Here is a 16,391-nt window from a genome sequence, read left to right as displayed (position 1 = left end):
CTGCCCTCTGGAGGTTGCTGCAGATGTCACAAACAGATGTTGTTGGGGTTTTTTTTTTTTTTAAAGCTCTCACAATGTTTCTGTTGTTTCCTGCTGATTACTCACTGGATCTCTCTTTCTCGTTTCTCTGTTCTGTGGTTTCTTTTTTTTCCTTCAGGACATTCAGTTGCTTGTTTCCCCCCCTTATGACACATCCAAATATAAATGCAATATGAACAGGCGCAACGCTACGGGGAGTAGACATTAAGGATGATTTATTGTTTGAATGATCAGTGGAAAATGACACACCTGGAGCATCAACAAATACCTGCCAGTCACATGCTCCCAGTTCCTTTCTAATAACGCTGTCGTCTGAGCTGTGAGTCTGAAACTAAGAGTTAAATGTTGATCTCTTAGTTCATAGTTGTCAAAAATTAAGAAGCTGACCTCACTGGTTTAATAGTTTGGTTTAGTAATGTGTGACACAGTTTCGGTTTCCTAACAAGAATATTCGAAACACGTGAAGAAACTGTTAAAAATGAACGTTCAAACGAGTCATCAGTCATAAAACATGTCAAAACATTATCATGTTGAGCAGCCATTTGTTATTTATTATCCCGAGCCCTTACAAAAAAATCTGAGAAACTGTCTCTGTATTTGTTTCTTTGTGACATTTGCATTTTCATTGCATTTCATCGGAAATACGGCTAAACGTTTCTCTGACTGGCAGACAAACCCCAGCCAGCAGGAAACCGTTTCCCTAAAAGTTGCACCTTCAGAAAAAAGTAAATAAATAATAACTTTACTGGAGTTACAGACTTTCTAATCTTCAGTGAATCCTGGGATAAAGTGAATGGGATATGTTTCGCAAAGGTTCTCTAAAGGTTATAAGATGTAATCTGTAGGTGGAACTTTTTTTTTTGAAAACTTTCCATTAGTGCATAAATATTTCATCTGATTTTTATGGAAACTTTTAGTCAAAGGTCTGTCAAAAGGTTCCAGCCTGTTTTATTGGGAATACTACTGCCTTTACCTTTAGAGAAACCGTCATAAAATATTTTCCAAACGTTTCCTGTATGTCGCATTGTGCAGGTTACAACAGGTTAAGGTTAGTTACATGTCATACTGGGACATTTGCTGCCTTTAGAGAATATTCTACCAATTGTTCGCTATATGTATTCAAGGTAAACATCGGCAGGGTTTCCCAGGTTTTCCGTCTGGTAGATGCAAACGGTTGCAACAAATTTTTAGGAAACATGTTACAGAAACTTTCTTAAGGTTTCATGCATGTTACACGGTGAAAGCTGCCACAAGCTGTCGAGGTGCAACTGGTCAACATTTAGCAAAGTTGCGTGCAAGGGAAATTTTGAAGGTGGCTATGGTTTCTCCAGGTACCTTCATGGAACATTTCCCAGAGTCTCTCGGGACACAGCTGGGAACATTTCAGTTCTCTTCACGTCACATTGTGATGGTTGCTCAAGATTTTCAGGAACAGTCACCAAAATCCTTGCTGAATACACATTGTACCGTTAGTCAATTGTAACACGGGGGGGGGAAGTACCCGGATCTTACTCGAGGACGTGGCCCTAAAGCCAACTGGTAGACTTCTCAAATATATTCAAGTAGCCTAGGGTCTCCCAATTAAAAATACCCAAGTAAGTCTAGCTTAAAATGATGAAACAGAAATAGCATACAAAAATATATTTTATTCATACTTCCTTTCACAATATTAAAATATATTTATTATTCTAATTTAAGACCTAATTTAGCACTGGGAGCAATCTGAGACAAACAAAAACTGCAAACCAAACTAGTAGACACACAAATTAATCACACAAAATAATATTACACAAAAGAAAAAGAATAAATCTCCCATTGGCTAATTCATTAAAAAAAGAAATATAAACTCTGGCTCTGGGTCTGTGGTGCTATGCTACACCTCCAGCTCTAGAGGACGACCTATTTAGCCACTTAACTGAGAGCACCTGGAAGAATCGCACCTTGGTGAGAGCATAATATGCAATGTCAGCAATCTGCAATACCGAAAATGACAATAAGGTGTCTGCTGACAATAATAAAGCCATATAAGGCAAGATGAAAGATTGGTACCTTAATCAGCCACCCAACAGCTACTTTCAAATGCTTACAGTAAAACAGCCACTGAAATGAATCCTAAAAAGCAGTTAGAAAGATCAGTGTCAACATTATAAAAAGCGACCCAACATTACCCAGACCCAGACAAAGGTGACGACAAAAATTCATGCAAACCCTGGTGCAGCAGCTCAACGAGCACGGCGCCAGCCGACGGATCTACCTGCTGCCACAATGGACCCGACTCCTCACTTTGGCGGGCACACCTGGCACACCCTGGAAACAGGGCATGATGCATTCAAAGACCCACATGGGTGGGAATTTACAACCATTTTATGTAAACACTATTCAAACTAATGACCCACCCGGTTACACAATGCTTCCCGAGTTCCCAAAGTGAAGGCTTGCAGCAAAGTTTCAAGAAGATTTTCTAAACGTTACCTCGTAAAAGCTGCTTCAGACTTTTGAGGTCCTACGAAGAAAAATGCAACCTGTTTCAACTCTCAGACCTTTAGGAGGCATTCCCTTCATCTTTTCTGAGGATGACAGTGTAAAAGCTGCAACCTTTCGCACAGTAGCCTTTAGGGAGTACTTCTGAATTAGTATCCTCAAGGTAACTAAAGAGGGAAAAAAAATCTCCCGAAGGGTTTCCAGAAGGTCAAAACATAAAAGTGGCGAACAATCTTCCGCTGCCTCAGGAAACTAGAACGGCGTCTCGTGGAAACTTGTAGCACAGCTGACGGAAATCAGTTAAGAAAAAGAAGAGAAAAAAACCACAACAACTTTAAAAATGTGATTGCAGTGATTATGGTGAAGTGAAACTAAAACAGGTGTGTGTAGCAGGTGAACTGAGGAGCGGTTTATCGTTCAGATGATAAGGAGCAGCAGCGGAGCCACAAGCTGGCGGCAGAAAATGTTATCTCGGATCAGGTGGCTTTTGTTACACAGGTGTGACATCACGGCGACTCGACCAATCACGGCAGCCGACCGTTAAAGGTGTGGAAAAGCAGCACAAAAGACACGGTGCAGTCTGGCGGCTGTATGAGCTAGTCATCTTCTCCCAGGCGTGGTGATGAGTTTCTATATTTAAAGGCTGCTTGTGTTTTAAACCAGCTGCAGGGGGCATCATTGGCTTTGCCCGCGGAGGTTCCCTAATCTCTTCTTGAGCACACAAACCCACACACACACGGGCTGTACACCCCCCTCCTCCTGCCAAACTCCAAGGCCGGGCAGCGTCGCCATACGGAACATCCTGCACTCAGCGGAGAGGGGGAGGAGAGAGGGTGCCTGAGCTGAGAGAGAAACGCACAGTGAGTGAGAGAGAGAGACGGGTCTGGCTTCTCCCCTGGCTCTTAAATTATCAGCACCAGAAATTTGGACCAACTCGCCCGCGGAGACGAGCAGAAAGGAGGCAGTCTGTTGCCTCGCCGGAGACCGGGACCAGCGGGATTAAAGAGCCGGACGAGGAGGACTGATGGTCGCGCAGACGCTCTGAAGTTGGACAGACTATACCGAGGTTCCCAGGAGCAAAAACAGCAGGAACAGCAGCAGCCTTCGCGCTCTCTCTTTCCTTCCCCCCCTCCCCCTTCTCCACCTTCCCGAACCCTCCCCTGGAAGGCAGCGGCGGCACCGGGAGGCTGTGCCCGCAGAAACACCGACCATGAAGCTGCCTTGGCTGCTTGCGCTAGCCGCGCTGCTCGCTCACGCCGCCACGGTAAGCTGGAGCCTCGGCTCCTTTGTTAACCTCATGTGCGTGCGTTCGCGTATGTGTGTGTAGGTGTGTGTGTGTGTGCTTGCCATCAGTAACGAGACAGCGGTGATCGGTAGGAAATCCTGCACTCGACCTACATATTGGCAGCGCGCGGCTCCACCGTACCCCACCCCCCGCTTTTACGCACTCACCCACACCAGCCTTTGTGTCTCAGTGTCGGGGTTTATTGCGGCTTGTGTTCCCTTGGCTCCGGAGGGGTGGGCAAACATGTGTGTGTGTGTGTCGGTAATTAGCGGGTTATCTCTAATTGGGGCTGATTACTGGTGTGGTGTACTGGCTGGGTCTCCAGCTCGCATCCTGCTGTTAATTCAGGGGGGCTCCAGTCATACTGCGGCTCTGACCACTTGATTCCCGTGAAGTCGCGCCGTGGGACGCGGGGTGTGAGGAGGAGGTGGTGGTGGGGGTGGGTTGGTGAGTGCACATCCGGAAGCCAGAACCCGGAGAGGGGGGCTCCCTCCCGTTGTGACCGTGTACTTGTGGAACATGGAGTGGGTAGGTGGGGTAACGGGGGAAGAACTTATCTGCGATGCGGCGCGCGAACCGGAGCTTGGATGGAATGATGTCATCGGGAACCGCGAGGACGGCAGCTGATTGGGGATGCGCGAGCCCCGCCGCCGCCACCTCCTCCTCTTCGTCCTCCTCCTCCTCCTCCTTTTTCTCCTTCTTCTTCTTCTCCTCCTCTCCGGAGCCGTCCTCGCCGAGCTCCACGCGCACCCCCTTCACACACCTTTCGTCACCGATTATTCCAGATATATCCCACGAGCAGAAGGAGGTGGTGGGGGCAGAGGAGCGAGCTGAATCATTGAGAGAAAAGGAAACGAGGACTAAAAATAATCGAAGCGCAGAGATATTTTGGAACGTGAAAAGCCTATGAATACTTTTCATAGACTATAGCTGTGCGTTTCCTGGCTCACCAGTTATTCTGGATGTTTGTCTTCTGTATTTATAACTTCATTCATGCCCGCAGCAGCTATGAGGGCCCCCTCCACATGCACCTCTAAGCAGTGGCGGTTCATTAATTAAGGGCCCCCGGTGTGGTCCCTCTTCTTCCCAAGAGGGAAAAAAGGCCATATCTATAGCAGTGTGTATATACAGTATATATAAACGTATTTCCACTCTTATTGACCAACATTGAATCAGACTAAACCTGTCCTCTTTTTATATTCGCCAGGTAAAATAATGGGATAAATATTTCTCCATAAATGCTAAAATAATTTATAAATACATCAGTTTTTCTCTTTTTGTCAAGGATATTTTTGAGCATTCAGGTTATTTTGCTCATTTGGTGCCGGTGGCAATGCAGTTTGGCTATAGACCTTGAAGTTCCTGCCTGGCTCAAACCCGCTTTCTCCCCCACAATCGGGGACTTTGCATCTGAGAACAATTGAGCTGCCAAGTCCGTGTAGGAGAGACTGCTGTTCTGTGGCGACCTCATGGTATGAAGCGCCAAAAGAACAGCACAAAGTATTCCTCGCTTGTTTGATAATTTTCTTGAGTTCGATAAGAAGCCTTCTTCCACGCAACCTTCAGTAGCAACCATACATCAATTCATTCATTTTTGTATCTACTTTAAGAACATTTAATTTAAAGTATTCCTCTGCATTCAATTTAAAATATACTGTAAGGAAATATGGTTTGGGGTCCAGCAAATAATGTCCATCCATGGTTCGTCTGATCAGAGGTGCTATTGTGTCGTATTTCATGAGATTCAGCTTCCCCACTATTACAGGAAATGTGTTATAATGTGAAGTCGTTTTGCATTGTGATGAGTATTCATTATTCAAATGCCATAAACATTTACATGTGTTCACCTGTGCTACAGTTTCCTATAACAAAGTTCAACTGTAAAGTCTTAGTTAGTTGCTAAATGTAACATTTGCCAACATAAACTAAGGTTTTACAAATTCACATGGAAAATATGAGTTTTTCAAAGTTACTATGTTTTCAGAGAACTTGACCAACTGCTACCAAATATCAGCCAAATCGATCACCTGCCTGATCAATCTATCTAGTTTATCCCTTTCCCCAGTCTTCATCCATTACTTCATTAGAAGCAATAACAATGTCGAAGCTTTATTTATCACTTTCTGGTCTAACTTTACAACACTACAAACGACTACAAGCACTGATGACTTCTAGGTCAGTCGGCTGTAATCTTTGCCAAAGATCCTTGGCGTCCTGCCGACTTAATCTGCCTTTAAGTGAGCAGATGGAGGCAGGTGTGACACACATCCGCACTCCGACTGACACACACTCTGAGTTAGGAGTGTGCAGATAGGTGCAGGTGCTGCTCTAATAGGTGACTCACGCACATGTCAACGGTCTGATATTTCCAGGGCTCACCTGGAGTAACCCTGGCCTTCAACGCAGACCCACACACACTGGCTTTTATCTCGCGCATTCGCTGACAGGATCGTTCTTCCAGGGCCTCCTGGCTCTGAACCAGCTGACTCTGTGTGTGGATGTCTCCTGAGTGATGTCTCTGTGGGTATTTCCTGTTATCCAACTATTTACATCACATCCGGGATACTGTGATTTATATGGGAGGCCGATTTTCCCACAGACATCTGTGTCCCACGGATGGCCATTATATTTATGTGCGAGCGAATCCGTTTGCCGTCACGAGGGCCGCGACTGTCCATTTGTCTGTGTTTGTGCATGTGTTTGTGTGTGTGTGTGCGTGTGTGTGGGCTCAGAAGTAGTGAATATCCACTGCCAAAAACTTGTTCTCGCCAGCCCTCTTCCTCCTCGACAAGTGCGCGTTATGGTGTGTTGCTGAGGATCATGTTTAACTCGCCGAATGAATCAGTGGTTTGTGCCTCCGATAGCCAGACAAAGCCCCCCATAGAGAGATGAAGTAACAGAGAAGGATGAAGAAAGAAAGGGGGAGAAAATAGCCAGAACGAGGCGGGCTGAGGGAGAGTGTGGAATGTGAGAGGCAATTTGACGCAGGAAGTGGGTCCTTCTCGCTTTCCTGAAGCACAAAGTTCCTTCACACACACACATACTCATATATATATATATATATATATATATATATATATATATATATATATAAACATGGTTGGAGGTTAAAATGCAGCTTGGGTGAAGGCGGTGTCTCAGGTGCTTGTGTGTGAAAGGGGTTTGATTTTCAGTGGGTACAGGAAATGAAAAGGATCATGGTTCATATCCGGAGCCGGATTTGGAGTGGGCCGTCATTTGGAGGTTTTGCTTGGACCCAGCGGTGTAAATAACTCTCCACTCTCTGCCTGTTTTCCTCCCTTTGGCTGTTTACGTCTAGGGATGGGCACAGAGACAAGACGGCAGTCCTTCATCAGCCGGGATGGAGCGGCATTTGATTAAAATTAGTTTTTCTCTCCCCTCGGAGGGGGTTTGGTGGTAGATTGGCTGGAGGATTTAAAAATATTAAAGCCCCGACAACTACAGGCTTCAATATATACTTTATTAGAATTTCATGTGGGATACCAACACAAAGTAGTTTGTAATTATAAAGTGAAAGAAAAAGGCGAGTCTCCATTTTTTTGTTTGTTGTTTTTTTTTTTGTTTTTATTTTTCAAATTGGAATCCGAAAAGTGTGATGTTCACGTGTCTTCAGGGAGTCTGGAGTGTGGAACCACCGTTCACTTACAGCTGCACATCTAGAGGCTGCACATTGTTCTTTGCAAAATAACACCGGTTCAATCAGACTGAATTGAGTCTCAAGCCTAGACTTTGACTGGGACATTAGAAAACATGCATATGTTGTCCAGTGTTTCCCTCAGAAAACCTGCTAAGCCCGGTGCTCAGCGAGCCAAGTCAGTCATCCAGCCACCCGTCGAGTTATTGAGTTAAAAAATGTTTAAAGTTGATGGGAAATTTGAAAATATAATTTGGTAGTTATGGATTTTTGGAAGACTTGGAGATTAATAATTAAATGTCAACTATAAAGTCTTAAAAAATGGCAATCATAAAAAAACAACTAATAAATTAACATTGCTAAGCCTGGTGGGGACACAAGTAAAGCCTGGTGGCCCACCAGGCTTTTAATATACAGAGGGAAACCCTGATGTCCTACTGTAAGGTAAACTTTAACCCCAGGTTTCAAGCCTTGTTCCGTCTATTCAGAGTTAAACAAAAGTGAAAGAGTGTGTTTTTTCTTAGTTAAAAAAAACACACACACACCGCTTCCCTTCAGCTTCACAGCTATACACAACTTTGTGCTGGTCTATCAAATAAGATCCTGATGGAATAATCAAGGTTTGTGAATACTTGGCAATGTACGTTAGAGCTGTCTGAAACGTAGCTGTTATTTGCTGAGAAAGCGATGTGTCTGCCGCACAGCAGGTGTTTCTACATGCAACAGCAAAAAAAACGCACAGGTTGAGTAATGATGGCTGCGGCTCACATGGGAGAGGTCCCACCGCTGTTCGACTCGCTGCTTTACAGGGGAAGCTGAAGGAAAGTGACTCGCTGGGTTGTGAAGTTTGCCTGGATTGTAGTCGCTGCTGCTGCTGCTAACGACAAGTCAAAATGTCTGCAGTGAAAGATTGGACCTGCAAATCTGCTGCCAAGTCTGGAGTTTTACTTTTTAATGAAAATTGTTGTATACAAGACTCGAGAGAGAGAGAGAGCCTAAAAGAGCCTGCAGTAATCTCAGAGCCATGCCTACCCTCCTACTGTATGTCTGTAAGACTGCACACCCAGTAATTTAGATCCCACATCTGACCAGTTCTCATTTCACCACATCGTTTCTCTTCCCTACTGTAAATAGTTCATGTTTTTAGCTAAGGGAGTAAAAATCACTTTTTTCCTCTCTTTTAAGTAAATTTAGACTGTTGCCCTTTAGCAAACACAAGAGCATATGATTGGATTGTTCTGAGAGCTTCCACAAAGTCCAGGTGAAAGTTACAGATGTAGCAATAATTAAAGCTGCAAGCAGCCTCGGGCGGCCCTCGCAGCAAGCGCCGCTCCGGCCTATTGGCCACCGCGGGGGTTCCGGCCACCGCAGAAGCTCTCGCGCGTTTTCCAGAGCCGCAGCCAACTCCCCACCGCGGAAGCTCCGCCGCAGTTTCTAGCACCGCCGCCCGCTAGCCGCCGCAGTAGCTGTCGCGCATTTTCTCCGCCCGTCCACCAGGCGACACGCGTGAATGCGTTCGGCAGCGCTCCCCGACGACTGTCAAAAAATCTGGTGCAGATCGGTCGATGCGTCGAGGAGATACAGCCCATGTATTAACTTAGGGGGCGCAGTGGAGTCAAATTACATCTCAAACCCGTTGGGCTCTTTAGAGCAGAACAAAGGTCATACATATCCAGTTTGGTGCCAATCGGATGATCCATGTGTGAATTAGAGCCAAACGTATGTATATGGCGAGGGACTGATATTCGCCATTTGGCCACGCCCACACGGTTCAGCCAGCAGCGAGCATTGACAGAGTTTATCATCCGAATCATCTTGATTAGGTCAAGAGAGCCATAAACAGAGCTTTCCAAGGAAAAAAACGGCACTTCCGGTTCTGAGGGGGCGGGGCTTAGATGACGTCATAATATGATGACATAGGGTCGTCAGGGTCCCGCCAGGGTCACTCGTGCAAAGTTTGGTGCAGAAGCTATCGACCGTTCACAGTAGAATTACAAATTTTTAATTTTTTCCTACATTACAAAATTGAACTCTGTCTTTCCGTAGGGCAATGCTGCCCTCTGGTGTCGAATTACTAAAATAATGAAACTATTTCAGTAATTTCAGTAATTCGACACCAGAGGGCAGCATTGCACTACGGAATGATAAAGGATCCCCTTTGTAATTACATATTACACAGTCGATCACAGGGGAACTTTGAGCCCTGCTAACCCCGCTTCAACATGCTCCAAAACTCACCATATTGATAACTTTAAATCAGACATGCCTTATGATCAGACTGACCGAGTTTGAAGCCGATCAATCGAAATCCCTAGGAGGAGTTCGATCAAATACGAAGGCTCTAAATGTCAAAATCGAGGTCAAATGAACTTCAATCTAAAATGGCCGACTTCCTGTTGGGTTTAGAGCATGGCTCCAAGAGACTTTTTTGTACGTCCTGACAAGATACACATGTGTACCAAGTTTCGTAATTCTAGGATAAAGCATGGCCTGGGGCTGTTCATTTAACATACTCTAGGGGTCGCTATAGAAAAATTAGGCCACGCCCACCAAATTTCGCTATGGATTCCTGTTCGGGGATGGATAAGGATCCATCCTAGTGAGTTTGGAGCAGCTCACCCCGAAACTGTGGAATTCAGAGCCAAACGAAATTCGATGGCGTTCGCAACGCCGCCACGCCCACCTGCTTCATCGCAGCCGGTCGGGGTTGGAATCCACAACACACCAACATGTCTTCTGTCTCTGGACACAGTTTCATGTTGATTAGGTCAAAGGGCTAAGATAACGACCGTTCACAGTAAAACATGACACTTCCTGTTCTCAGGGGGCGTGGCCTACGTAAAAAAATAATTTCACCACAGGGTATTTTAGGTAACCCCATAACGATCAATCCCAGAAAGTTTGGTCCCTCTATGTGTTTTTGTATAGGAAATATAAGAGTTTCGTGTTTCATGGCGAGTAGGTGAACTTTGACCCCTGGTAACCCCCCTTCAGCAAGCTCATACAGTCACCAATTTGATAACTTTAAATCAGACATGCCTTATGATCAGACTGACCGAGTTTGAAGCCGATCAATCGAAATCCCTAGGAGGAGTTCGATCAAATGCAAAGGCTGTAAACGTCAAACTCGAGGTCCAAAATGGACCTTCAATACAAAATGGCCGACTTCCTGTTGGGTTTCGACCATGGCTCTAAGAGACTTTTTTGTACGTCCTGACAAGATACACATGTGTACCAAGTTTCGTAATTCTAGGTTTAAGCATGGCTTGGGGCTGTTCATTTAAAATACTCTAGGGGTCGCTATAGAGAAATTAGGCCACGCCCACCAAATATCGCTATGGATTCCTGTTCGGGGATGGATAAGGATCCATCCTAGTGAGTTTGGAGCAGCTCACCCCGAAACTGTGGAATTCAGAGCCAAACGAAATTCGACGGCGTTCGCAACGCCGCCACGCCCACCTGCTTCATCGCAGCCAGTCGGGGTTGGAATCCACAACACACCAACATGTCTTCTGCCTCTGGACACAGTTTCATGTTGATTAGGTCAAAGGGCTAAGATAGCGACCGTTCACAGTAAAACATTACACTTCCTGCTCTCAGGGGGCGTGGCCTACGTAAAAAAAAAATTTCACTGCAGGGTATTTTAGGACACCCGATGTCGATCAATCACTGAAAGTTTGGTCCCTCTATGTGTTTTTGTATAGGAAATATAAGAGGTTTTTGTTTCATGGCGTGTAGGTGAACTTTGACCCCTGGTAACCCCCCTTCAACATGCTCCAAAACTCACCAATTTGATAACTTTAAATCAGACATGCCTTATGATCAGACTGACCGAGTTTGAAGCCGATCAATCGAAATCCCTAGGAGGAGTTCGATCAAATACGAAGGCTGTAAACGTCAAAATCGAGGTAAAAAATGGACGTTCAATACAAAATGGCCGACTTTCTGTGATAGTTGCACTATGACATTACTTGTAAATTCTGAGCGTCTTAGTGAGCTCTACAACTGTACCGAATTTCAAGTCTCTACGATGAAGTAAGTGAATAGCAATGGGTCTGTTGAAAATTGCTAGTTGCTGCCGTTGAGCAATTTTTTTTGCGATTTTTGCGGCGACCTTAAAATTCAAAATTTTTAAACCGCCTAGTCGCTTCCGCCAAGTTTGGTGAGTTTTTGAATATGATAAAGCCCCCAAATGGGCCCACGAAATGGGTGGAAGAATAATAATAAAACAGTACAGATACAATAGGCCTTCGCAGCGCTTTGCTGCTCGGGCCTAATTAGCACTGAGACGCAAAGTGTAATTTAATCTTTTATGTCTGAAACCACTGGTGAGTTTTCATATGGGCGATGTGGCTGTCTGCCCAGGGCGGCACAGCCATCGGGACAGAACCAAATCAGAGCTGAGAAGCTATTTTGCTATTTTTAAGGACTTTGAACTGCAGTTTGATCTCTAGAATAAAATCCAAAATACTTTGGTTGATTTATTCTTACCTGTAAAATTGTGGCCTGTAGAAATATGTATAAACCTTAATCAAGAGTTTGAGATGTGATGTGAGAATGAGACCTTTGCTCTACTCTTAAAATCACAGAAAAAAATGTCAGGATTATTGGAAAGTCTACCACTTTACAATGGATGGGAGTCCAATTTGTTTTCCCAACTGTGTGCTCAGAAATGTTGACATTTTCAAAAAGAACATCCCATACCTCATTAAGGTTGGTGGGTTTAAGGTTTCCCTTTGGGGAATAAGAGCAAATAATTTAGAGACCAAATCATCAACAGTCAATAGAAAGTCTGACCAGAATCCCTTTCTACATTTGCACCTTTAAAGAAACAATTTTTTATCATTTTAACAAAGGGGCCCAAAGTGGTTAAATGGTCCTTAAAACATTTCAAAATTTCACTGTGCAAATAACACAGCTTGCTTATTACAGTAGCATCGAATGCAGACTGAGTGACACTCTGTGCAGGACTTTCCTTACTGTATACTTAAATTTTTTTTAAACCTTCCTTGTAATCCTGCTCACTATGCATAGTGGCAAGATAAACATGGGTCCTTATCCATCCCTGTAGGCAGTTGCTAAAAGAAATGGCCCTCTTTGTCATATTTATACCCCAAGGAAACAGAAAGTTATGGATAATGGACTTTATACAGGAAAAAAAGATGAGTAAAAAACCCAGAAAATTCTCCAGTAACATCTATTTAAAAAGCTTTTTTGGGGGTGTTTACCTACAATTGTGTCATTTCATGAAAAATGTCTCTCTTACATACTGATGAAATGAACTCAAAGTGAAGCATGGACATTTCAAAAATTGAGGTTATGATCTTACACTGACTTTATTTTAAGTTTTTCTTCATCTCTATCATTACTAGTGTAATATCAGTTTGGCAAATGAGTGGAAAATAAAAACATGCAAAAAGGTAAAATATTTGTCCAATCAGATGAAGCCTTTCTGCTGTAGATTATTTACCAAAGTCATATGATGATAGCCTTGACGGATATTGGAGATTTCCTCCTGTTGTTCAGCCTGAACATGTAGCGTCTTGCAACATCTCTCTTCTATTTACACCAATTTGGTTGTTTTTAGAGTGATTAAGCTTGTTTACGTTAGGAATTATCCATAGATGCTCTGATCAATGTTTTGTGGCCAAGGTCCAACTTCAGATTTTCCAAAGACTTCCACCTGTCTGTAAGGATTATTAGCCGGTTCCAGTTTCCCTTTAAGAGCTCTAATATAAAGTAAAATATAAGTACAGCAGTAATGTTTTCTTCTTCTTGCTGAAGGTTAGCTGTATTAGAACTAGAGGTAACATTGCACCCATAGGAGTCGTGGCAGTAGACGTTTTGGATTATACATTAGCATTTCCTGGGATTCAGATCCTTACATTAAATCTGAGACTCCTTATAGGTTGCCAACAATTTGCGCTGACGGCTCATGAAAAATTTTTGCCTTCCTGATATCTGCTGAAAGTCTCTCTCTCTCTCTCTCTCTCTCTCTCGATGACTCAAAGCCTTAACGGATGGCATGGACTTACTCCATATGTCACAGGAAATACATTTGCTTCCTCTGTCTTTGTTTTTAGAACCTGGCTTACTTTAAGTCGTCACTCAGTAACAGCGTCCACACCAAGAAGCGTTGTAACAATCACCGATTGGAAAAAGAGTAGCAGTGCAACATAAAATTTCCCCGGTGAGACATATCCTGGTCATCCTACATATTAAAATGAAGATCCACCCTGAAGTTGTCCAGTTGGGGACGTTTCTCCTCACAACCTGAAATCACATCAACACTGAGGCTCTGATTATCTCTCTCTCACACACACATTTAGAATGGGGTGTAACAGTGGTGGCGGCATGCAGGAGTTTTGTTGATTCAGTGAGTCTGAGGGAGACGGAGAATGCTGGGAGGCGTTTTAGGTAGGTCAAAAAAGGCTAGAAACACAGTTGGTGTAGATATTAAACACACACAAGCAGAGACTCCCTTGCAGTAATTGGGCAGACATACTCACACATATTCTCAGGAGTGGGGGGTTTAGATGAATATAGAGACAAGAGGAGGAAGAGAGGGGGTCAGAGGAGGGAATGGAAAAATGAGTCTGCACAGACCACAAGATAATGAGGAAGGGTGAAGGAATGGGGGAGGCAAGAAAAAAAAACGAGAGGAGCGTTAAGGAGGCTACTAATGGTGGAAGAAAAGGATGGAAAAACAGAGCGAAATGAAGTCGGGAATCACCTAAAGAGCAGGGAAAGGAGCAGAAATGTGTGAAACTGAGGGAAGCTCAGGGATTCGGAGCGGGACGGGGAAGTGGGAGGCAGGCAGGCAGGCAGGCAGGCGAGCGAGTGAGTAATGGAGGAAGAAAGACAGAAGATGGGGCGATGCTGGGACGCGGCGAGGGGCAGCGTGAGGGCTGGATGATGGTGGATGACATGCGACGGGATGGAGATGAAGGGACGACGGAGGGGGTGTGGGGAAGGAAGGCGTGCGCCGCTCGCTCCCGGGGGACCGTGCTCTACCTGCTCTCTGCGGCCGTCTCCATGACAACCACCGTGGCTGCCGCTGTCACAGCTTTATTGCCCTTCGCCTCCTCTCCATCCCCTCCCATTGCTCTTTTTTTCCCCCTCCCTCCTCTCCATCTTTCACTCGCTCTTGTTCCCCCCCCTTCCCCCTTCACTCTCAGCTTTTTGTATCCGGTTCTCTTCTTCGTTTGACTTTTATTTCCTTGCTGTTGTCTTCTTCTTCTTCTGCTCCTCCTCCTTGCTATCCCATCCGCTCGCTTGCAATGAATTTAGAAAGAGACAAACCCGAGATGCAGATATACACCAGTAGGGTTTCACCTTTTTTATTTTTTTTTTATTTTTTGTTGCAGCATGATGTTGGAGCAGCACATTCTTGTGGGCCTTTAGCACTGTTACTCCAAATTAGAGAGCACAAACGCGGTGCCGTCTACCCCCCAAAAACCACAAAGCATTCTGGGATCTCTGAGCGGTACAGCTTTCGCTATAAATAAAACCCCCAGAAAGAGGACGCCTCCTTCCCACTAACAAACCAGTGAAAGGGAGAGAGGGTCAGAGAATATCAGTTTTTACTTGAATATTTCGTGGCAGGATTTGTATCTGTAGGAACACACACACACACACCCCACAGTCGCCCTCCTCTTGGGTTTCCATAGCAGTCAGGTAATTATATTAAAGCTGGGTGGGGTTATGCAGAGCGGTCCAGCAGAGCTGCTGGGATGGATCTTTACTGGCAGGCTGCTGATAAGAGCAGGCTGAAGCCACAATAAGGTCGGCCTTCACACCAGTGACGAGAATCTCGGTAATATCCCCAAGAGGACGGCCGGAGTCTGACCTCCTTTAACCCGACACGGCATTCATCTTCTCTTTGCAATGTGTTGCTCAGCTTTGTTGGAGATTCATGTCGGAGGCAAAAAATAATTCTGAGTTAACGAATTATCTTTGCAGGATATGCATCCCTGTTTATTCTTGATGCTGGAATGAATGGTTTGGTAAAACTCCAGCTGGTGGTTTGTTCGTAAAACCCCACTTTCATGCCAGTCTTGAAGTGAATCCCGATTTCTACTATTATACCTCTCGTCTATTTATGGATCCAAATGTCCCATTGGCTCTTAATTGGGAGTGTCGTTTAAAAAGTGGTGAAAATATTCCCCACAGGACAGTGGAGCTCAAGCTTTTTATCATGAAATCCTCACACTCTCCAAACGAAACCAAACACAGCCGCTGAAATGCAAGCTTTCCAGCCTGTATTCATATCTTTCATAAACAAACAATCCCACCAGCTGTCTCATGCATCTAGATAGAATATATAATGCATATTTAATGTTTGCTTTCAGTGTCTTCCTATATAATCTGCCATACCGTCAATCCTACCGGCAACAATAGCCGTTTGGCAGCCTCTTCTCAGCACAAAAACCTCTGTGGTAAATCGCAGACATGATTGTTCCCCACTACAGATGATGCATGATGGGAAGCTTGTCAGTTTAATGAGATTTTTTTTTTTTTTTTTTAATTTGAGAGAAACAAAACGGTGTTCTTGTCTCGGCATTGACCAGTTTCATTCACTTGTATTTTAAAGTTATGTTGTGTTTTTTTTTTTTTTTTTTTAAAGCTACTAATATTTTCTTTAAGGCTAGAGTTTTACTTTGCATTGCTGCGCTGCCGGCTCTTATATCTGGTCAAAGATGTTTCTTTTCTTTCCTGAAAGCAGGACCAGCACCATATAGTCACAAACTGTGATATTTGTTTCTTTTCTGTCTGAGAACAACTGAGTAAAGGTTTGAGGAAACTTTAAAGTTGTTGACAGATTTGGTCTTTTCATTGCAGCCCCTTAAAGTCACCACTGGTGTTGCCTAAATTGCCACCAGCGCTTGTTGTCAAATCTTCACCAGTTTTTCCAGGGGGTCTTAAAATATT

At 44.3% G+C, this 16,391-nt stretch overlaps 1 protein-coding gene across 1 annotated transcript in view; it reads left to right on the top strand.

Annotated features, from left to right (window-relative positions):
- The first annotated feature begins 3,102 nt into the window (after nucleotides 1–3,102).
- sdc3 (syndecan 3) overlaps nucleotides 3,103–16,391 on the top strand; it is a 53,459-nt gene continuing 40,170 nt past the window's right edge. The window contains exon 1 of the mRNA XM_023345006.1: nucleotides 3,103–3,784. Coding sequence (XP_023200774.1) covers nucleotides 3,731–3,784 — 54 coding nt within the window. The 5' untranslated portion in view covers nucleotides 3,103–3,730. The remainder of the gene's footprint in view (nucleotides 3,785–16,391) is intronic.

This window comes from Xiphophorus maculatus, chromosome 13 (assembly GCF_002775205.1).
Source record: "Xiphophorus maculatus strain JP 163 A chromosome 13, X_maculatus-5.0-male, whole genome shotgun sequence".
Lineage (NCBI taxonomy): Eukaryota > Metazoa > Chordata > Actinopteri > Cyprinodontiformes > Poeciliidae > Xiphophorus > Xiphophorus maculatus.
Note: the sequence above shows the minus strand (reverse complement) of the source record. Positions and strands in the feature narration are given on the sequence as shown.